This window comes from Anolis sagrei, chromosome 2 (assembly GCF_037176765.1).
Source record: "Anolis sagrei isolate rAnoSag1 chromosome 2, rAnoSag1.mat, whole genome shotgun sequence".
NCBI classification, from domain to species: Eukaryota; Metazoa; Chordata; class Lepidosauria; order Squamata; family Dactyloidae; genus Anolis; species Anolis sagrei.
This window is the reverse complement of record NC_090022.1, coordinates 144,751,382-144,775,228: the sequence shown is the minus strand read 5'-3', so window position 1 is coordinate 144,775,228 and position 23,847 is coordinate 144,751,382. Positions and strand designations below refer to the sequence as shown.

The 23,847-nt window shown below is 39.6% G+C and overlaps 1 protein-coding gene across 1 annotated transcript; it reads left to right on the top strand.

Annotated features, from left to right (window-relative positions):
* The first annotated feature begins 1,751 nt into the window (after nucleotides 1-1,751).
* Nucleotides 1,752-23,292, top strand: UTP6 (UTP6 small subunit processome component). The gene is made up of 19 exons (XM_060763966.2): nucleotides 1,752-1,909; nucleotides 3,874-3,958; nucleotides 5,770-5,811; nucleotides 5,908-6,000; nucleotides 6,761-6,808; nucleotides 7,853-7,916; nucleotides 9,585-9,703; nucleotides 11,421-11,498; nucleotides 13,115-13,196; nucleotides 13,622-13,703; nucleotides 16,306-16,487; nucleotides 16,759-16,838; nucleotides 17,411-17,488; nucleotides 17,843-18,022; nucleotides 18,840-18,920; nucleotides 19,466-19,575; nucleotides 19,671-19,737; nucleotides 21,417-21,489; nucleotides 22,872-23,292. The coding sequence occupies exons 1-19, from the start codon at nucleotides 1,818-1,820 to the stop codon at nucleotides 23,027-23,029; spliced, it is 1,794 nt and encodes a 597-aa protein (XP_060619949.2). The 5' UTR covers nucleotides 1,752-1,817; the 3' UTR covers nucleotides 23,030-23,292.
* Nucleotides 23,293-23,847: the final 555 nt, after the last annotated feature.

The window sequence follows — 23,847 nt, the reverse complement described above, 5'->3', positions numbered from 1 at the left end:
TTTCCGGGCTGTATGGCCATGTTCCAGAAGCATTCTCTCCTGACGTTTCACCTACATCTATGGCAGGCATCCTCGGAGGTTGTGTAAACCTCACAACCTCTGAGGATGCCTGCCATAGATATGGGTGAAACTTAGAAGAGAATGCTTCTGGAACATGGCCATAGAGCCCAGAAAACTCGCAGAAACCCAGTGATTCCGGCCATGAAAGCCTTCGACAACAAAGACAACTTAAAGTTTTTGAGTTGTACCATTAATTTTATTCAGGGGGAGCTCTTCTCAAAAAAGAATTTCAAGACCAATTGGAGTGCAAATGCTTATTTCTGAAAGGAACTCCCCATCCTTGGGGGCCGAAAACCATCTTGCTCAGCCTTGCAAAATTTATCTGAATCATAGAGTTGGAAGAGACCTCATGGGTCATCCAGTCCAACTCCCTGCCAAGAAGCAGGAAAATTACATTCAAAGCACCCCTGACAGATGGCCATCCAGCCTCTGTTTAAAAGTTTCCAAAGAAAGAGCCTCCACCACACTCCAGGGCAGAGAGTTCCACTGCTGAACGGCTTTCACAGTCAGGAAGTTCTTCCTAATGTTCAGATGGAATCTCATTTCTTGTAGTTTAAAGCCATTGTTGTGTGTCCTAGTCTCTAGGGCAGCATAAAACAAGCTCCCTCCCTCCTCCCTATGACTTCCTCTCACGTATTTATACATGGCTATCATGTCTCCCCTCCGCCTTCTCTTCTTCAGGCTAAACATGCCCAGCTCTTTAAGCCGCTCCTCATAGGGCTTGTTCTCCAGACTCTTGATCATTTTAGTCGCTCTCCTCAGGACTACATTATGAGGCTTGAACATCTAGGGATTTCGGCGCCTGCAGAAGCCATGGCAGATACCAAGGGCTCTCTGCACCCAATTCCAGTACTAAGGGCTTATCTACACCATCATCTATCAGCTTTCAACTGAGTTATATGGCAGTGTAGATCCAACCCATGCTTTCACTTGTTAATACCATGGAAGCCTCCTATGAAATGCCTGGGGATGTCTGGTTGAGAAACTGGTTCTCACAGTCTGGTTTTGGACTTCATTTCCCAGATTCCCATACATTGGCAAGGCAGATGAGGCTTTTGGTAGTTGAAGTCCAACATACCTGGAAAGCTAGAGCTTGGTTTAGAGGCCCAGTAGTTCTTAAAGGCCCTTCCTTCCACTACCAATCCCAAGATTTTATAGGAGGGAGCCTTTACTTACTTAGGCGATCCCTTGTTGTCCGAGAAGGATAGTCTTCCAAGATCGGTGCACTGGTGGTGGGTCCATAGGTGACTGTGGAGCCCTATTCTTGACCTGCATGTTCTCCCACAGTGAGGGCATCAGTTTCCAGGTGGAAGACGGTCCTGGTTGGGGTTGGCTTGACGCGCCTTCCTCTTGGCATGTTTCTCTCTTTCGCCCTCCATTCATGCCGCTTCAAATTCTACAGCACTGCTGGTCACAGCTGACCTCCAGCTGGATCGCTCAAGGCTCAGAAAAGGATAGACAATGGCACTTAGAGTGGAACAACAGCGCTATTATTGCATAGTGTAAAAGGGCCCCAGCAGGTGTCATTTCCCTGGCAGGCGTCAAAACTCATTCTGGAAGCTGTAAAGCCAATAGGGTTGTAGGTGCCTTGGGAGCCGCAGGGTGGCAGTGGGCGGGATTCAGTGGCTGGTCTAGGCGGGTGGAAAGGCCAACGAGTAGGCGGGCCGGGCGAGCGGAAGTGGAGGAGGAAAAGACCGACCCGCGAGACCCACGTGCACCTGCCCTGCTCTGATCAGCCGGGAGCCGCTTTCTCGGCCATGGCGGAGCGGATAGAGCAGCGCATCGAGGACCGCATCCCGGAGCTCGAGCAGCTGGAGCGGGTCGGGCTGTTCACCCGCAAAGAGATCCGGTGAGCCAGGGAGGGGGAAGACTCTGCCCTGTGGCATTACTGCAGTCTGACGCCGCTTGGAACTGGCAGGGCTCTGTGCTATGGAATCCTGGGAGTTGTAGTTTGGTGAGGTCCCGGCACTCTTTTGGCAGACTTTGTCAAACTACAGCTCCCAGGCTTCCATAGCATTGCAGTTAAAGTGGTGTCAAACTGCATACATTCTGCAGTGGAGGCGCACCCAGGGTTTATATTCTGGCCAGTCCAGGGCCCCTCATTGTCCTCTTACATCACCTTTCGGTGGAACTAAACGTAGGCAACATCCACACTGACATATAAATTCGAAATCATCAGTTTTGAACTGGATTATATGAGCCTACACTGCCATATAATCCAGTTAAATCAGGTAATCTGGATTTTACATGGCAGTGTAGATGGGGTCTTAGAAAAAAGTTCTCCCAGCTTTTCCTCTGTCCTATTTGGTGAAATGGTTTACTACTTCCTATTTTGTCCACAATAATAATTGGGTTATTGTAGATTTTTTTCGGCTATATGGCCATGTTCTAGAGGCATTCTCTCCTGACATTTCGCCTGCATCTATGGCAAGCATCCTCAGAGGTAGTGAGGTCTGTTGGAACTAGGAAAAAGGGTTTATATATCTGTGGAATGACCAGGGTGGGACAAAGGACTCTTGTCTGCTGGAGCTAGGTGTGACTGTTTCAAATGACCACCTTGATTAGCATATAATGGCCTGACAGTGCCTGGAGCAAACTTTTGTTGAGAGGTGATTAGACGTCCTTGTTTGTTTCCTCTCTGAGGTTGTGCTGTTGTAATTTTTGAGTTTTTAAATACTGGTAGCCAGATTTTGTTCATTTTCATGGTTTCCTCCTTTCTGTTGAAATTGTCCACATGCTTGTGTATTTCAATGGCTTCTCTGTGTAGTCCTTTGTCCCACCCTGGTCATTCCACAGATATATAAACCCCTTTTCCTAGTTCCAACAGACCTCACTACCTCTGAGGATGCTTGCCATAGATGCAGGCGAAACGTCAGGAGAGAATGCCTCTAGACCATGGCCATATAGCCCCAAAAAATCTACAACGACCCAGTGATTCCGGCCATGAAAGCCTTCAATAATAATAATAATAATAATAATAATACAGAGAGGAAACAATCTGGGACATCTAATCACCTCTCAACAAAAGATTGCCCCAGGTACTGCCAGGCCATCAAAGGCTAATTAAGGTGGTCAATTGAAACATTCACACCGCACTACAACAGACGAGAATTCTTTGTCCCACCCTGGTCATTCCACAGATATATAAACCCATACTCCTAGTTCTACTTGTGCCTTCAAGGTGGAAGTGTAATCCCACCAGCATAGGCTGAATCCCTATTCCCTGATCTGCCTTCAAATTCTCCAGGAGCGCTCTACTCATCCTTCACTCTTGTCTGTGTTGATTAGAGCTGACAGGTGCATTTACACTGTAGAATTATTGAAGTTTGACAACACTTTAACTGCTACGATTCAAGGCTACAAAATCTTGGGAGTTATACAAGCTTTTTAGCCTTTTAAGCCAAAGAAATGCTGGGGCCTCACCAAACTGCAGCTCCCAGGATTCCATAATATTGAGGCCCTAGCAGTTAAAGTAGTGTCAGACTGCATTAATTCTACAGTGTAGATGTACCCAGTGTGACTTGCAGGTTGAGAATATATGGAGAGATGCATGTTATTTAACCCTGCTTTAGAGGGATATTTGTTAAAAATTAGCTAATATCAATGTTGACATCTAAAAGAAAACCCTTGAATGTTGTATGTTTCCCTTTTGAAACTATGGTGCCACTGGGTATGTGGTGAGAGCTTAGAAAAGATACATTTTTGTTTACTACAGCACCCAGAATCCCACAGCCAGTTGGCCAGAGGGTGTCCTTTATGAACTCAAAATGCATCTGTCTTAGAGCTTTTCTTTTCCTATTTACATTTTTGCAGGGCAGTTATTAAGAAGTCTTCAGCCCTTGAATATAAAATACAGCGGAGAGCCCTTCACAAGGAAGATTTTATCAGCTACATTCAGGTAATTTTTAAAAGGCAGCTCTCTTGGCATCACGTAAGATATGTCACAGTTATTCTGTGTTTCCTCTTTCATGGATCACTTTGCCTTTTAAATGTGAATTTGTGGATTTGAATAAGTGGATTTTAAAAAGGTTTTGGATAGCATAGCTGTGGCTTCTTTTTGGATACTTGGTTCTTCACCTACATATCTCCCAACATAGTCAGCATTATTTTTCCACTGAGCAGGTTTATTCCATATTTTTCTGGTTTGTGGAAGGTGTTTACCACATTTTTCTTTCACTTGAAGCTACAAACATTAAAGGTTTCTTATGCATGTTATTTGTTTAATCTTCTTGTCCTATACTGTGGAATTTCGAGACATTGTGCAAGCAAAATAATATAAATAGTGTGAAACTATTCCTTATTTAATAAAATAATTTAAGCAAACTGTTAGAACCATACACACATATGTTTCAAAGCTAAGGTAAGACCCAGAAGTTTTAATAAAAACAGTGTTTTGACTTTGTGCCAGAAATAAACCATTGTTGGCACCAATTGGGAGAGAGCCATAGCATAGAAGGCCCTTTCCTGTGTCATACTTATATCTTACTTATTACTTATGAATGCTTAACCTACAAATGTGGAGGTATGGATGTATTTATTATGCCAGAAATCCAGATGAATAGCTTGCAGCCCAACTTCAACATTCAGGTTTTGAAAGTATGGTACATTAAAAATGGGATACCATGCTGTTATGTTCACTTCATTTATTTTTCCTCTTTAAGTTACAAAAAATAGCTTGTTCATTTTTTTGCAGTTGTCATTGATCCCATTCTATTAGGAAGCCTATGAAATGAACATCCTTGGATGCTTTCCCAAATTCAGACTGCAAAAGGATGGCAGTATCTAAAGTGCTAAGTTATATTTTTTTTAATTTTTAATCATGGGCTTCCCTTAGGCTGTCACACTTCTCTTATGTGTGTTTTAGGTACATGAGGACTCTTATGGAATGAGTAGCTTTCTATATATATAGGATGATTAGGAATTGGTGTAACGAATACTAAAGTGGGTTTTTGATTAATTGACATTTCTTGATTACTTGGCATCTTTATTACAAAAGACCTGCCTAACTTGTAGCTTCATTCAAATAATCGGAATGGTTTTGCTGTGTTTGCCAGCTTGATCAGCCTTGAGATATTGTTGAACAACAACAAACTTTATTACGGTCCATGACCAGCACAAATGCCCTGGGAAGGGGAAACCCTAGTGAAGCAGTTATAAAAAACAAATTAGAAAGCAGTTCACAATTTAAAAACACAGGTTAGTGTGGCAGATATGGAACCAAGTGTGGGAAGACTGATAGGAGGGGTCAAAGCACTGGGGGGGGGGGTCATTACAAGTCTAATAGCATTTCAACTGTAACAGGTTGTTCTAGCTCAGAGGCTCTCAGCCTGTGAATCCCCAGGTGTTTTGGCCTTCAACACTCAGAAATCCTAACAGTTGGTAAACTGGCTTGGATTTCTGGGAATTGGAGGCCTAAACACCTGAGGACCCACAAGTTGCTCTAGCTGCATTCCTGACAGGGTATTGCCTTGCGGGGTCAGTTGTCATCCATCTAATTTTAAGTGCTACAGCACAAAACTTAGCAACACAGTTATTGTAGTTCTAGAGTCCGAAAGCAGCAGGGCGGTGTAATATTTTTGAGATATTGTTGATCTTGTGAATCTGCAATATTTCAAATCTGCAATATCTCAGCCAGCCTGAGTCCCTCTTTGGAGGTCGAGAAGACTGGGTTATAAAAGCTCTAAATAAATAAATATTTTTCTTCCCCAGTATGAAATCAATTTATTGGAACTGATCAAGAAAAGAAGATCGGTAAGTAAATTGTGAACTAGGAAGAAATTCTTATACAAGTTTAAAAGACTGTAAAGTTGATATTTTCTTCTTTGTCTTCATCTTCCTCACCCTTAGCGAATTGGCTACTCCTTTAAGAAAGATGAGATTGAGTACTCCATTGTGCAGAGAATACATAACCTCTTCAAACGTGCCACGGCAAAATGGAAAGTAAGCCTGTTGCATAATCCTTTTTGTAATATGATATCAATACGATAACTAAATGGAAGCAAGATATATTCTTGTATGGTTTTATATCCAGATGAATATTTCATTTAGTTTTCAAAAGTGGTTTACCAAAATAAATCACATAGGTGGACTAAGAATTGGTTTGGCTAACTTTTTATCAAATGTTCTAATGAAATAATAATAATAATAATTTATTTATTTGACTACTCATATGACCATTTCAAATGTTCTGATGAGTGTGGCTAGTAGTCAAGGATGATTGTTCTGAAGTCCAGCGCTCTCTGAAGAGCCATGAGGGGCTAGGGTCTTTAGCAGAGTAATGTTCCATGAGATGCTCATTCTTATCCAGCAGCCACTCAGTGTGCAATTAATATGCTCAAAACATGTACAACATATTCTCATTGTTCTGTGGGTGAGGCTCTGGAAAGGAAGCTACAGGGATGCAACTGTTTCTGTATATTCTGAATTATTCTGTGGGTGTACATTACAGCATGTGATTGAGGATCTGAAACCAAAATAGGGATTCCTCAGACGTGTGACTCTTAACTTTTAAAAAGACATAGGCCAATTATTGTAAATGGTATTGCAGATCACGCCATGTGAGAGATGTTCCTAATTCCCCTCTAAACTGTTGCCTGTAGAAATGCTGACATTTCTCCAACATTTGTTGCTGATCGTTATAGAAAGGGTGATGACTAGTATTTGTGTTCTCTGCTGATTCTTTTCTGTTTTGTTCCAATAGGATGACCTTCAGTTGTGGTTGTCTCACGTTGCATTTTGCAAAAAATGGGTAAGTAATAATTGCCTGCTTCCCTCTTTTATCTCGCCTGACTTTTTCATTAGTTTTAATCAGTTTGTCCTTTTAATTACTACATGTTGCCCACCCATTATTATTGTGCTTGTGCATATTCTTTATTTTTCATATTGCTATGTATTCATGTGTTTTATGTAATTATGATGTTATTGTTTGTTGTTCGCGTTTTCGGTTTGTGTTTTCGGTTTTTCTTTATTGTAATTGTCTTTTGGGCTTGACCTCATGTAAGCCGCTCCGAGTCCCCATTAGGGAGATGGAGGCGGGGTAACAAAGTTTATTATTAAGTACTGAAGTATAATGTCCTGTTTTAGGGATTGTGTTGCAGTCGGACCAGTTGTACCATAGAGAGTGAACACAGTTTTTGTACATGAGAAAATTTGCTAGATCCCTGTTGAATTGACTGGATTTGGTTTTGATTGTGATAGATTTTTTTCCTCATGCATTTACATGTGTGACTGAAAAGGAGTGGTTAGAAAGAGGAAACAAGACTATTAAAAGTGGACCGATGCCACAACCAATGTTTTACTTGAAAGGGACACCAGAAGGTGATTTTTCTCTCATTATTGGGAGGCAAAGTAGCTTCTTGAGGAAGTTAGGAAAGCACCTCTTTCTACTGCCCTGGTAAAACTAAAAGTTTTATCATTTTAAAGTCCAGCTGAGATAACCCCACCAATTGTGTCCATAATTGTGTCACTCAATCAGAATGGTTTCCTGTGACTCTACCAAAAGAATCAGTGATTTGTATTTTCCAGGGAGACTGCTGGTATTTTTGCCTTACCTCTGTTTGGTGCTCTTCTGTAGTCATGCTGTTATTTATTGTTCCTCTGTCCAACCAGTTTCTGCTTTTATTAAGTGGAAAGCAGCTACTAAAATGAAACTCCTTGCATTGCAATTGTATAATGTGTTTGTCACTGTAGTGTGACAAACAACAACATTGTCCTCCGTAATGGAGATAAATCTGTTTTCATGTAAAATCCCAGTGGTGTATGGATGTGAATGATATTTTCTGTTTCTCAATAGAACAAGAAAATCCAGCTGAGTAAAGTGTTTTCAATGATGTTAGCCCTTCATCCCAATAAACCAGGTAAAATAATTTAACTCAGAATTAATGATATGTATCAAAGGTGGTCATCTTGGAAAAGACAAGTGGAACATCTTGGCAGTACTATTAATCCAAACTGATGGAATATGTTAGCTTGATATGTGTAGAATCATAGAACTGGAAGAGACCTCAAGGGCCATTCAGTCCAAACCTTCCATTCAAGAACATACAATCACATCACTCCTGACAGATGGCCACCCATACTCTTCTTAAAAACCTTCAGAGAAGGAGACTCAGGGGCCTTCCACACAGCCATATAACCCAGAATATCAAGGCAGAAAATCTTACAGTATCTGCTTTGAACTGGGTTATCTGAGTCCACACTGCCATGTATCAAAGCAGAAAATGTGTTTCAAAGCAGAAAACGTGTGATTTTATTCGGTTGTGTGGAAGGGTCCTGAAATATGCTATTAACTAGTCATAATAGAGGGCCTATTCCCATTTTATAACATGGTGAGCAGCCTGTTTGGGGCAGGGAGCTGTGTTCCAATTTAAGAAAGTTCTCTGGCTTGAATTCCAGAAATAGGAGAGGCTAAGTGCATCAAGTGGGGCCAAGCAAGGTTAGTTGGTCAGCTCTTACCAGCATTGACATGTTTCCCACTAATCAACAACTCATGTCTACCTTCTATGAGAAAGCCCCAGTGTAACAGATTCATGTGCTACAAACCAGAGCTCAGCTCTACATAGCACTTTAAATAGTAGATTATCCATTATTTCCAATCACTGGCTGGAAATGACAGTAGACGAAACTTGGAAGCCTTCTGTGGACGATTTCTACAGGCTGCACCTGCCCCATGAAACAGGGATTCTCCATTTCATCTTTGCAACAAAGGTGAATCCTTTTAAACACTGTAACTCAGCATTTTTGCTGCCTAAATCTCTGGGTCCCACTGAAAGAGAGGCGTGGCTCATCTCTTCCTGGAGTCAGTCCATGCTCGGACCTATTTGCATCAGTAAGTCAGGGTTTTTCATACATGAATTAGATGGATTTGTGTTGTCTCTGTGGGATTACTGTGAATATCTGACATTTCATCTCTGTCCTTAAGATTTCTCTAATGTGTAGTCCTCTAGATATTGAATTTCAGCATCCAGCACACCTCATCAAGGACTTTAATGACAAAACATCTGGAGAACTGGACCCCAGATGTAGGGAGTCTACATAGTGGAATTAATGTTGTTTGACACTACTTTAACTTCCATAGCTCAACATTATGGAATCATGGGTGTGGTAGTTTTACAAGGTCTTCAGCCCTCTCTGCCGGAGAGTGGTGCTGATTCCACAGCATTGAGCCATGGCAGTTAACATGGTGTTAAAATGCATTAATTCAGCAGTGCAGATGGACTCCTAGTCTGTCTTCAGAATAATTTGAGAATGTTGTGTATTCATAGTGCTTGTCTGGAAATATGCAACAGACATGTGCATAGCTCTTGAAGGTGGGGCTTATTATTACAATGCATAACTGCTTTTCAATCATTGAAAAAAAGCAACACATGAACAGCTTTTCTTGGAATGCGTATGTACAGTGTGTAATCTGCTTGTTTGGCCAGTAAACTGGACAGTGTTTCTCTAGGGTAACAAAGTATAAGTGGTACTATTTGGAATGACTGCTGTTGGAGCTGCCATCACTGACATCTAAACCTCTATTGTAGCTTTGTGGATCATGGCTGCAAAATGGGAAATGGAGGCCCGTTTGTCATCTGAAAGTGCCCGGCAGTTGTTCCTCCGTGCCTTGCGCTTCCATCCTGAATGCCCAAAGCTTTATCAAGAGGTAAATGTTATTCCTTTTCCCTTGCTACCTTCGAGTGTGTGTAGCAGCCTAGCCAGGTAAACAGGATTTGCTGTAGAATTGGTGAACTACATGCCAAATGCACCTTTGCACTTCTGCAAATAATTATCTTAAAATTATCTTTATTCAAATGCAGAGTTGCATTTAAAGTCAATAGGAGCTACAGGTTGGTTAATAATACAGTATTTGGGTATTCAGAAATAATACCAGGGGGAGGTAGGATTGACTGTAGCATATGTAAAGCAGAACAGTTTTGAAATTTCCCAAATTCTATTTGGACATAGTTATCCTGAGGGATTTATTTAAGATGACTAATCTTAATATAAGTAAGATGATAAAAGATGTTGCACAAAATTTAGAGATATAGATAAAGATCTGTATCTGCATTAAGATAATCATGATGAAAGTGAATGTTATGTTTATGTTTCTGGAATTCCTGTACTGATACCTTATAAGTATTTTCAAAAACTAAATTATTATTTTGGGGTGGGGGGGGGGTCATTTCCTCGAGGAATTGAAATGAGAAGGATGTGCAAATTCCAATCAAAGATGAGAAGGAGTCGTTTCTGTTAGCTTATTTTAATTTTTGAAATTTCCACTTTAAGTAAATAATCCATCACATTTACCCTCGGAGTATTCATTTCTGGCAACTCTATTTAAATGAGCAGTACTTGGATATAATTTATGAAAAAAGGTGTAGTGTTTTGCCAACAAGTTTGAGCTATGTAGCAAATATTATCTCATCAATTGCAATTTGATCCTTAGACTTATGCATAATTGTATGGAGGAATCCGGGTTTAAAAATGAGTACGATAAGGAACCATTTTTATGGAAAATGTGAACCAATAATGTGTTTGTGTCTTTAAATTAGATGCTTGGAGTTGACTATTAGTTTCTGCCTTTTCAGTTTTTCAAGAGCAGTTTAAACTCCCCCACCACCTAAATAGCAATATCTACAACTGAAACATTTACCACAATCTAGATTTAGCCCTGTAGCTTCAAGTGCATCCAAAAGTCACTTAATATTACAGACATTAGTTGAGACAAAGTATCCCAACCCACAGTTAATTTATCTATGGCATGCAAGGTTTACAGCAAGAATATAATAGAGAATTGGAAAATCCACTTTTATGTAATCAATGGCTGTCAGTTTTAACATCTATAACAAGTTGGCTATAGATCTCAGACCATATCTTACACAGCAGAAGTTGCTCTTTTAGGTATATTGGTCACCACAATATTTATTCAAGAAAAGATTTCTAAATCAGCCAATCATTGGAAATGGAATACTGTACTGCTAATGCTTCTTTAACAAATTTGTTTTTTGAGTTATCCTATAGTAGTTGTCCCTCCCATAATTGTGAAGAAGTAATCACAAAAATAAATTTGGATTATGAAATTTTATTGATATTTGATAGATGGGCAGCCTTGCCCAACACGATACTTTCCTGGTTTGTCTAACTACAACCCTAAGCATCTCCAGCCAGGAGAATCTGATTAGGACTGAGGAAGTTGCACACTGGAAGATCATGGTATCTCCCTGTCAGAGTTTATTTCAGTTAAGACTGACATTTTCACCAGCATTAACATTGGCATCTTCCTAACCAGGCAATAAAACTGGAGTTTGAAGCTGTTTGCAATCAGATTGTGGGATGCCTTGACCTCGTGTCCATATTTTTGCCTTCCTTTGTTTTTGTAGTATTTTAGAATGGAGTTGATGCATGCAGAAAAGCAGAGGAAAGAGAAGAAAGAATTTGAACAAGCAAAGATGGACTTGGTAAGAAGTTCAAGGATTTATTGTCCATTTCCATCTAGGTAAATGCCCAGCTAGAGCAGAAACAATTCAGCTTAAATGTTCCAGGGTCCATCTTGGTATATGTTTGTCATTAAATTGCAGAAGGAAGATGATGGAATTTCATGTGACAGGTGTACTATTGCTCTCCTGTAAAATATGCGTTTTGCATTGTTGCCAAGTTGGAGCATAATTAGCTTGTGTGTGAACAATGAAAATGCTCTGATAATTTGCATGGCTGCAAAATGCAATATGGATTACCTTTCATTGACTCAGATGATTTGGTCCATGCCTTGTGTCAATAGTATGTTGGCAAATTTTGAGCAGATCATTCATTTTTATTTGATTGAATGTTAAACCTATCCCAATGGTGTATGGCAGGCAACATTAAGCATCATTATTCTGCCTTCTCACTCCTTTTTCCTGAAGACCCAAAAGGCAGCTTTGCAGGGGAAAGTGCCTTATGCTGTTTCTAGAAAATTAGTAGAGTTGGGAAATGTGTGTGGACCTATCAGACATTGTTGGACTATGCTGGGACTGCAGTGGGTCTCCTGATTTTCATTCCTGAATTGCAGGTTTGGTGAGTCAACAGGCCCTTGAGGCCTGTTTTTTCACCCTCCATACCCCATCCATCCTCCATTAATGAAATAGTTACATCTGCTTCCAAGAAAATGAGTTGGTTTTGGGGTTCTTTCTTCCACTTTGGGCTTAACTGCATGATGGTTGATCTCTCTTGGGTAGGAGTGGGCAGTTCCCACCAGGGCTTTCCAGCATTGCCAATGGTGAGGAATGTTGCTAGTTGTAGTCCAACATCATATGAAGTTCGGCTGCCAGCTTTTGCTTAGGATGTAAGGGAGGATTTTATGTGGAAATTGTATTTTTGAAGGCTTCCATGGCTGGAATCACTGGGTTGTTGTAGGTTTTTCGGGCTATATGGCCATGATCTAGAAGCATTATCTCCTGATGTTTCGCCTGCATCTATGGCAGGTATCCTCAGAGGTTGTGAGGTTTTGATGCAGGCAAAACGTCAGGAGAGAATGCTTCTAGATCATGGCCATATAGCCCGAAAAACCTACAACAACCCTATGTGGAAATTGTGTCTCAAAGATACCAAATCCATCTGAACAAATATTACAAGAATCAGAATAAGTGCTGAGGGATGTTCATGCCTTTGCTATAAAATGTAATTTTCCAAGCTCTGTACTGAAGTGATTTGATGCATTTTGATAGTTCTGGTATGTACAAAGTCCTTATTCAACAATGTGCTCTTACCTATTACTCATTTGTAATTATTATTATTTTGATTTGGTACATTTTGGAAACAAACTCCTTATATGTGCTCTCACCCAAAGCACTTCTGTTTTACCAATACAACTCTGTGCAGAAAAATCTGTCACTTGTCTTCATCAAGGAAGAGTTAGTATCTCCTGCTTTTTGTAAAGTGTTCCCCATTTTAGTGCAGGTGCTATGTGAGTCTTTGAGCTGTGCGTTGCTTCAGTTTGCAGATTTATATGTAGAGGAAAGAATATAAATATTATCTCATTTGAAAGATCAAGGAAAAAATATTTAATTGAAAGAGGGGTTTTGTCTGCAATTTTCAGGGTGAGTTCAACTATTCTGAGGAGGTGCTCAATGGTGAAATGGCTCGAATTGTCTATAAAAATGCCATTCAAAAAATCAAAGGTAACTTGTTTGCTTTAAATTGATATCCTGCTTTCTGCTTTGCATCTTTGGATAATGAGTATAAATTCATGTTTTTTTCTGTGATAGAGAAAATGCTTATCTTCTTTATTAATGTGCAGCGCTAGCCTTTCTCAGATATAGGATGCTTGGCCAGATGAGACAATAATTTGGTATGTCATCAGTTGAAAATTAAGAAATTGTATAGATAAGTAAATACTAATCTGCCCATCTCTTCAGAAGCATGAGCATGTCACTTGCTTTAAGAGAAATTTAGCTAGTTTTTTTCTTTGTTTTTCTATTGTTTTAGAATAGATTGATTTAGTTTCATTTAGATATGATTCATTTCTTAAACATCTGATATCTTGAAGAGTGTGGTTGCAAGGCTGATGCCACACAAAATTATATTGTGTTTAAATCCACTTTAGGTGCAGAGTTCCTTCTGTCACTGCTGTCAGTTGCAAAACTTTTTGATTTTACCGTAGACCTCCAAAAAGAAATTCTTGAGAAGTAAGTTTGGTGTGTGTGTGTGAAAGTGGCATGAATCATTCAATTCGCATAGGTTGGTGTAAAGCACATACCATTTTTGTGGTTTAGTATTTTACTTGAATTGTGTTTCAGGAATTGAGACTGGGATTAGTTCTGCCAGCTGGTCTCAGTTCTAGTCACGTAATAATAATAATAATAATAATAATAATAATAATAATAATAATAATCGTTCTAGTCACATCATCATCATCATCATCATCGAACTGCAAAGACTCTGGCACAAACCAGTAAAGATGGTCCCAGTGGTGATCGGCACACTGGATGCAATGCCTAAAGACCTTGGCCTGCACTTAAACACAATTGGCGCTGATAAAATTGCCAGCTGCAGAAGGCCACCTTACTGGGATCTGCATGCATTATTCGCCGATACATCACACAGTCCTAGACACTTGGGAAGTGTCTGACGTGTGATCCAATTCAACAGCCAGCAGAGTGTCTGCTGTGGACTCATCTTGTTGTGTTTCAAATAATAATAATAATAATAATAATAATAATTTAATATCCCGCCACGAGCTCCCCAAGAGGACTCGTGGCAGCTTTAATGATTTTTCCCTCATTAAAGTGCTCTGATGTGAAGATACCAGCTTACTGTTTGGTTGGCTCTTTCGTTTTTATCACTGTGCATTCTATACAGTTTTAATTTGGTGAACCAGAAGTGTTGAAATAGCTAACCTTATTTTTTTAAAAAAATCTGGCACCAGAAAGATCGCAAAGATAGCAAACCCAGGTAAAGGTCTCTGTGGAATGTATTCAAAATACAGGGTACCATGACTGAACAGCCATGCATCTCACATTAAAAGACAGAGAACTGCAGAGACACGTTTCCATGGAAGGAGCACTTGAGCTCTTCCTGGAAGGCTTCCAAGAGGCCTTTTGGTGCACTTTAATAGAGAATGAGTATTTTTGTGGAACAGAATGTACCTCAAGGTTTGTTTCAAAGGGTATCCTTCACTGAGCTGCATAGCAAATGACTTTTAAAATTCAGAAATGTTTGCAACCTTGCTAACAATACTGGATGTATATGTACTGGTTTTACATTTAAGAAGCTGAGTGCCATTGTAATTTGTGGGATGATAGCACTTTCTTGGTCTGTTCAGGTTGGTTGCCCTGGATAAGTACGTTATTGTCAGGATTTATTTTCTCTGGAAAAAATTTCTGTTATCTATAATATTGATAAATTTATTGAACTGTGTAATTTGCTCTAGGCATTATGCCAGAATTTTCGGGCCATGATCCAGACTGCCAGTTGTTCATGAATAGGTTTAAATAAATCTCATTAGCCTTGATAGTGCACCACATACAGTTCTCTTTTAAAAAACAAACAAATTAGGCATAAAGAAAAGATTGAAAGAGCCCTTACCTACAATATTAAAATTTCTGTTCTGTAGAATTAAGACTGGTGTTAAAGATACTTGTGTACTGTGGGTATGATACAGTTGTTTGATTATCCACCTCAGATTTATGACCTGGGTTTCTAGTCCTTATATCACAGGTGCATGGGCTTTTCCCCCCACAGGCTCCAGGGTATGGTGGTAACATGAATTGTATCAATCAGGCTGCAGATAGGGACCGCCGTTTTTTAATGTTCCCACAATTCCCCTCCCCAAAGAAATAACACACCCTTTTTCACAAGGAGAGCTAACACCTCCCAACAAAAGATTCCCCACAGGCAGGAAGCAGCCAGGCTTTTAAGCTACAAGACCATTCAGTGCTAATCAAGGTGGCCAATTGCAACATTCACACCTGCCTTGAGCAGACAAGCATTCTTTCTCCCACTCTGGATATTCCACAGATTTATAAATCTCACTTGCCTAGTTTCCAACAGACTTCACACCTCTGAGGGTGCCTGCAATAGATGTGGGCGAAATGTCAGGAAAGACTGCTTCTGGAACATGGCCATATAGCTTGGAAAACTTACAGCAACCCAAGGAGAGCCCATTCTCTCATGTGTTAGTTTTGTACTTGACATGTGATTTTTAAATGTATGAGATGCCTTCAAAATGTCTTCTTACACCTGGATTCTAAAGTGGTGCGGCCACTTCCCCCTCACAATTCTTAATAACTTGTCCGCATCATATTTTGATGGATCTTAGAGGAAATTAAGCTTGAAATCTCCTTAGATGCCAAGATCACTACACTGAGACTGTCATACTTTACTTTGAGCGTACGATCACCACTAGAAAAGACAATAATCCTTGGGAAGCTAGAAGGCAGTAGGAAAAAAAGGAAGACAGTTTTTTGATGTAATTATTCAGTCTTTACATCATTGCCTTGCGTCTGCAAAACCTGGGGTGACTTAAAAGTCTGTCATTCATGGGATCCCCATAAATCAAAGTCAGCTTGACAGGAGTTAACAGCAATGACACCCTATGATCTGATAGCCTCTAGCACATTTGCCATAGCTCCACTTGAGACAATCTTTTTGATTTTTAAAGCATAGTGTCAATGACGTATCATAATGAGTGCCCACTTCTTAGGGGACAAAACACTTTTAGTTATTCCTGAACTTCATAGCATGAGGGCTATGTGCCGACAATGGCATAATACATTTTCCCCCTTTTAGCTTGCAGGCACAGTACACAAATGATCCTCTAGTATGGGATTACATGGCCCGGAGGGAACTGGAGATAGAATCTCTGCCGTCATCGGAACATATGTCTAAACAGTCGAAGGCATTGGAGATGGTGCGCAAGGAAGAACGGTGTTGCACAGTGTATGAAGAGGCAGTCACATCACTTCCCTCAGGTTAGAAACTGTGGCTGGATATTCAGATATCCCTTTCCAAAGCAGATTTCCTACACATTATGAAAGTTTGGCATTGAGAGCCATAGAGACCACGTTTGTCTAATAAATCACATCTGATGAAGGAGGAAAGAGATGTGTAGTGAATTAATAGTTGTATATTTTACCATTTGATTGAATAGAATGTGCTTAGCTGTTTTGATGAAGAGTGACTGTGTTGCATGGCAGTTACATTTTTAGAAGGATAAACTGTTTTTGTTTATTAACCTTCCAGAGGACATGTGGAAGTGCTACATCATTTTTTGTGTAGAGAGATTTAAGCGGAAGACCAATAGTGAAGAATTAAGGCAAAAGGTAGGTTTCCCTTCCTTTCAAATTAACACTTTTTTCTGTTATTGGTTAATGCAGTTGAGAATATTAGTCTGAATTTTTGTGAGTTTTTGTGCGATAGCTTGGGGGGAAAAAAACGCTGAAATATTTCCTCCTTTTAATATCTGTCTATATTGGCCTTTATCTGTTTTCACTTTGGGGTTTTCACAAGTCCGCTGATATTTGCTTCTTTTGTATAAATAGGTGGCATATTGCAAATCTTGTAGTACCTTTGACACTAACAGCAGTTAACAGTATAAGATTTTACAGACATATAATTTATCAGATGTATGCATCTGAAGAAATAGGCTTAAGTCTACGAAAGATTGTGCTACCAATGTCTTTCTCTCAGTGAGCCTCAAATGTAATGACTGATGCATATTGATTCAGGCTAACATGAGCTCACATCTTTAGATGCCATATTGTTTGTTAAAAGATTGGCACTTGAAGAATGACTTTCTATTCGTATTTAGGGTTGTGGCATTAAAACATTCCATTTTATTTTTCATGGTGTCTGTGTTTTGCATTTTTTCCTTCTCCTTTTCCTCTCACTTTAGAGGCTTGAAAGGCTTTTGAGCATTTACAGTCGAGCCCATGAATTGCACCTGCTGCCGTCTTCCTTCTATAAACAGTGGGTAAGGAATCCATCATATTGCCTTGAATACACCTTTGTCTTGTTTGACAATAGAAGCCAAATATGATTGCGCCTTCTTAGAACTTGGATAATGAGCTAGCAGGAATGAAAAACGACCTCCAAGGGGAACTAGGGAAAAACCTTTCTAAAACCCCTTAAAAGCATAGCTGTCAGTTAAAAATACTGGTATAGATAGAACCAGTGCTCTGACTGTATAAGGCAGCTTCTGCTATTCCTGTCTTTACATATCTTGATAGTCTGACTAGTCCTTTATATTTGTACAAAACAGAAAGCTGGGAATAGATTTTTGATTAAAATCTTTACATTTTCTCTATGAATTCTTGCATTTTGCCAGCTTCAGCTCTTAATGGAGCTTGACCTCCAACAGCAGGCTGAGGAGGTAGCAACAGCAGCAACCACTCAGTTTAGTCACTTGGCAGAAATGTGGGAAGTGAGATTGCAGTTGCTACTGAAGTTGAACAGTGATGGCGTGGCCCCTTGTTTCCAGGAAGCCATTAAAGTGGTTAATGCTAAGGTAAGTGCCTAGCCTCTTCAGCTGCATTACATCGAATTGCACCCCAGAGTGTTATTGAACATCTTCTCTCACAAGCCGTCATTGGCAGCACTTATGATTCTCAGACCTATAGCTCAGCAAAATCTGTGGATCCATTGGCTGGAACCTGCTATGCTACATAGGAGCTGCCATCACTTGGCAAATAGCACTTTGTTGTGGTGGCACATCTTAGAACTAGTGGACATTGTGGCCATTCTTAAAGACCAGGAGAGCAGCACACACCAATGCAATAGTGGCACAGGTTCCTGTTTATAGGTGTTCATGGACATCTTCCGATGTTTTTAATCCTACATTGTGAACCTTTTATGTTACTTCAGTAGTAAGGTTTCTTAATTATCACTGGAAAAGATAATAGTGCTCAATAAAGTTGAAGGGAGTGGGACAAGCAGAATTTCATATGATTGGTGGATTGCAGTGCTTCTCAACCTGTGGGTTCCCAGGTGTTTTGGCCTACAGCTCCCAAAATTCCCTGTCAGTTTACCAGCTGTTAGGGTTTCTGGGAGTTGAAGGCCAAAATATCTAGGGACCCACAGGTTGAGAACCACTGTTGTATTAACTCTTTGAAGGAAGCCAGAGCCTTGTGTTGGCAAGACCTGATAAGAGAGTGTTTTGAAGAGCCTTTGTTTGTAGAGTTGCTGCAAGTCGAAGGTGAAAACAGCACACAATAAAAACAGTTCAATTCTGGTAGTCCCCCTTTGAGCTTTCAGGTAGGTAGTGTTGATCATATCTCACATTTACTTGGCCTAGTTTTTCAACATTCTCTCTTTCTTTCTTCTAGGACAGCTTGCCACTCTGGATTTTATGGGTAGAATGGAGTGAGAGTGCCAACAGCAAGGCTGAAACTGAAGCTATCTATCAGGTAGTTGACACTCCATGTAAAACAAACTATTAATTGTACATAAAATGGAAAGGAATTGAAAGTGGTTTTATTGCTTAATGTCACATTTGTTTTTAGAATAGGATTTGGGTCCTATGGAGAACAAAGGTATGGTAGAAGATCAAACTAAGTTGATACAAGGGCCCAAATGGGAGGAGGCTTATTGATAATGTCATATATATATATATAACTAAATAGAAACTATTGTAATTTTGGAAATATTTACCTGAAAATGAGGTCTGGCTTGGATTTTGATCTATTTAGAAGCAAAGGTGATCTATGCTGTCCATCCTACAAAAACAACTTGAAAAATAGGAGACAAGGAAACCTGAGATTAAAATGAGACAGGGACACACACACATAAACACATAAATGTAAATATTCTGCTATGATCATCATGGGTAAATCAGTTGAACTCTCTTTCTGGGCAAAATTTAATAAATACAGTCCCTTCATAGTCCATAACAAATGTGCAAAAGCTTCACAACTGTTTTACAAATGCATTTAAGATTGTGTTTACTTTTCAGAAATCTTTCCTTGCCACACTTCCAGCTGATTCAGTAAGCATGAAAGAGAAATACCTTGAATGGGCTTATAGAACTGGTGGCTATAAAAAAGCAAAGAAGGTCTTTAGAAGGTTAGAACCCCCCCCTTTAAAAACATATATGATTTCTTTGTACCCCCAACTTGTTTTTTAAAATTGCTTTTCTCACATGACTTTTTATATCCTAGTTTACATGAAAGCCGCCCGTTTTCCCTTGAGTTCTTCAAGAAGATGATTCAAATTGAAAAGGAGCAAGTAAGTGCTTAAAGTGGATACAAGGGCTAGTTTCTTTTGTGTCATATGCAGCATGTTTAGACACATGGAAACAAGAAATAATCCACTGTAATACCGGTTGAACATCTCTTATCCAGAACTCAAAAATTCAAAACACTCCAAAATTGTCCACATGGATTACTGAGATAGTGATATCTTTGCTTTCTCATGGTTTAATGTATACAAACGTTATTTTATGCTCAACAGTATTAAAATGTTGTATATTAATGGCTATGTGTATAAGGTGTTTTTTTAAATATTAAAATAATTTCATTTTTGGACGGGTTCCATCTTTATCTCATTGTTATTCAAAATTTAAAAACCTGAAGACCAAAACACCTTTGATCTCAAGCACCTGGGATGGGTGTTACTCAACCTGTATATGGATACACTGGCCGTAGGAGAACCAGTATTTTATTGTGCTATTTATTATCTAGTGAAATCTGGAATGCTGCAAGTTGCCCCTCTAGTTTAACACTTTACACCTCTTGAAACTTTAGGAGATGACACATCCTTTATGGTACTCTATGGTCCTAAGGTAACAGGTCTTTTCATATGTTCCTTCCCATCTGAGTGACAATTAACAGGAGTTTCTGTGAAAGAACTTTTTTCAGAAGTAGCGTCAACTGACTGAAAACACCTACTTTAGAACACTTTAGTTGCTTTCTTCTCAGGTGGCATTTCCCTATCACTTGAAAATATTTTTCTTTTAGTGGACTTATGAACAAGGGTGTTATCTTTTTCATCTATAGCTTTTAATTTTTGCATTGTGTATTCCTTGTTTGTTGCTCAAAGGGAACTTCAGTGGGTGTTACAGAATAGAAGGAAATAGAATCCTCCTTAGCAGCTGAGTTGATTGGCAGGAGTCATACCAAAATGTGGGAAAGCACACAGGACTGTGAGTGAGTGGGTGAGACACAGAAAGAGCCATGCTGTTGCGGGAAACACTCATACTCAGGCTCACCAGTGCTTCCTCTCTTCTTGCCGGTCCCTTATAGGAACTACTCCAGTAAAATCAAGCGGCAATAAAAGTACAGGGGTAATTGAAAATGCTCACATCAGTATTAATATTGCAATCTTCTTGGTTGTCACCCCCGGCTCTGGAATTCTCTTCCCAGGGAGATCAGACTAACCCCTCCCTATCCACTTTCCGCAAAGATCTGAAGACACAGATGTTCTGCTGTGTGTTTGACTAAACAATTCCCTCGACAATTGGCCCCAGTTAGGACCCAACATTTTTTACCATGCACTTTACTACTGTTTTACCCAAAATCAGAATGATCCTTCTTATATTGCTCTTATCCTTAACGCTGCTATATGACTTAACCACTTTTCTCATTGGCCCTATCCCCTGAATTGTTGTGCACCAGTTCGCCCACCCATATAGAGGCTTGAATTATGCTAATGTTGTTGGGTGTTTTTTTGCTTGTTTTATATTTTATTATAATTTTGTTTTATGTTGTTTTAAATTGATGTTGTGCATTCTAATGTGCTACGTTTTAACTGTTGATTGGGCTTGGCCTCATGTAAGCTGCCCCGAGTCCCTTTGGGGAGATTGAGGCAAGGTATAAAAATAAAGTTGTTATTACTGTATTTAACTGCCACAAAATGGTAAGGTCAGTGTTTTGATGTCATTTCCCCCCCACTTTTTTGCTTTAAAGGAATCTGGAAAAATGTTCAATATCCGAGAATATTATGAACGAGCCTTGAGGGAGTTTGGCAGCACAGAACCTGGTAAGAAGGCTTTCTGTTTTCCTGCAAGTCTTGAATCTAGTCTCTGCCAGCCTAGTGCCCTGCCAGAGATTTGGGATTTCAATTTCCCCTTGCATGACCAGTGGTCAAGGGCTGTAGTCCACAAAACTCTGGTAGGTATTAGGCGAGGAAAGTCTGGTTAAATTAGTAACATCTCTGCATTAATTACATCTTGTTAAACGGCTAGTCTTATCCTTTCTTTCTGTATATGATTAGTAGTTTATTTTAATGCCCCTTGTTGTAAGCTATCTTGAGACCTGTATGGGTGGAACATAATATGCTTGGGCAGCATGTTTAATCATCAACATCATGAATTAGTTTCATAAGCAGCCCATTTAGCCATCCCTCTTAATTAAATTTCCCTTGGAAGTGAAACCCATTTGCTTTGCAAACAATGAAGGAAGGAATGTTTCCTTAGTAACGGATATCTCTTGTTTTTTGTGGTGGATTTAGGGAAGGGTAGTTCATTACCAGTGACTGATTCTGTCAGCATATACTGTAATCTTAATATGGGTGGAGCTTTCCTTATCTAGAATTTCAGAATCCAAAATGTTATCTCATGCATATATATATATATATATAGAGAGAGAGAGAGAGAGAGACCTAAAAAAAAAAATCCAAAACACTTTTGGTCCCAAACATTTCTGATAAAAAGGATATTTAGTCTGCACAATGTCCAATAAATTTACTTTCTTTTTTAATCCAAAGTCTTCTACCCTTTCTCCAAATTTCTTTGACAGTAGTAGGATATATTTAGCTTAGAATCAGGATTTCCGGAGCACAGCTAGTTGTTAAGTTGTGACTCATCCTCAAAAAGCCACTCATCCAGTCTATCCTCCTATCCCTTCATTTACAAGTCCCCATATGAGCAGGGCAATGGAAACTGATCTTAATTCCTCAAAGTGACTGGCTGTTTTTTTCCCTCAGTGCAGGGGAATGTAGGAGTCTCCTGCTAAGTACTTGTTTCCTACGTTTTACTTTTTGAGAACATTTTTGCTGAAAGATGAGATAGGGGATAGCAGGATGTTTCTTCTAGTCTTGCCTTAGTTATTAGAGAGAAGTATGAGATAGAAATGGAGATTCACAAGCTATTATTACTACCACAAGTTCTTTACCCCTCTCAACTTCAGATTACCCAGTCTTCTGAAGGAGTAGCCATGGACACTATACCAGTAGGGAGGATTGAGTTCTTTGTCCTTATGCTGAAGTGCACCAAAATACTATAAAGTTGACAAATCCATGGGTATCCACACAGATACATAGGACTATGTATAGTTAATTTTTTTGACCTACAGTGAGTTGTTTTTCTTTCATGTTTCTCTTTTCTTCTTACAATCTTAACTGGGTTTTCTTTTCATTTGAAGATCTTTGGCTGGATTACATCAGGGAAGAGCTGAACCATCCTGAAGGCAAGCCAGAGAATTGTGGCAATATTCACTGGAGAGCAATGAAAGCTTTGCAGGGAGAACAAGTGGACACTTTTATTTCAAAGTACACTTTGCTGCAAATTGGACACCTGTGAGCAATGTTGTGACTGATGTGGATCAGAAGAACTACAGATCAATATAAAACATTCCTTTCCCTCCCTAAACACTTTGTATGCTTCATTCTTCCAAAGGCAAATACATATTTAGTTCTGTCCTGGATAAAAAAAACCAGTATATACTGATGGCTTTTTCATAGATTTCTGTGAGGGCAAAAAGCTGGGATGAGGAACATAGTTTGTCAAGATTGGTGCTGTTGGGGTGAGCACACAAAATAAACATTTCCAAGTTTTTCATTTTTACCCTGGCTAGGAAAAAAGATTACATTTATTACTGTGCAACATCCACTGTGTTGAGCCAAAAGAATGTTACTGATAGTCTACCTGTCTATATTTTTTCTACTTTTATTGTTATGCCCTGCTTAAGTTGGCTCAGTATGTCCCAGAAACTCAATTGGACAGGTGGAACCAACAAGAGAGGGGAAGGAGTAAAGACCACTTGAAGCAGATCTTTCCAGAACACTTTCTTGCCAGCTACAAAACAGATCAGTCTACTACCCAAAAGTGGGCAAGATCTTGTGGTGGTGGTGTAACAGTGAACGTTGCATTTTCTCATTAACTTTGTGAGACCAATGGGATCTGCCCCCCCCCCCCCCCCACTAATTATATCATTTGGCAATGAGGCTGGTGCAGGAGGGGAAAAAATCATCACTATCCTGAAGATGCAATATGAAAAACTTGATTCCTCATAGCTATTCCTGACATGATAAATAGTGTGTGGAAATACATTAAAGCAGAGTTTCACCATGGACCCTGACTCCTAAGTCCCATTTGTGGCTGCGGACCAACAAGACTCA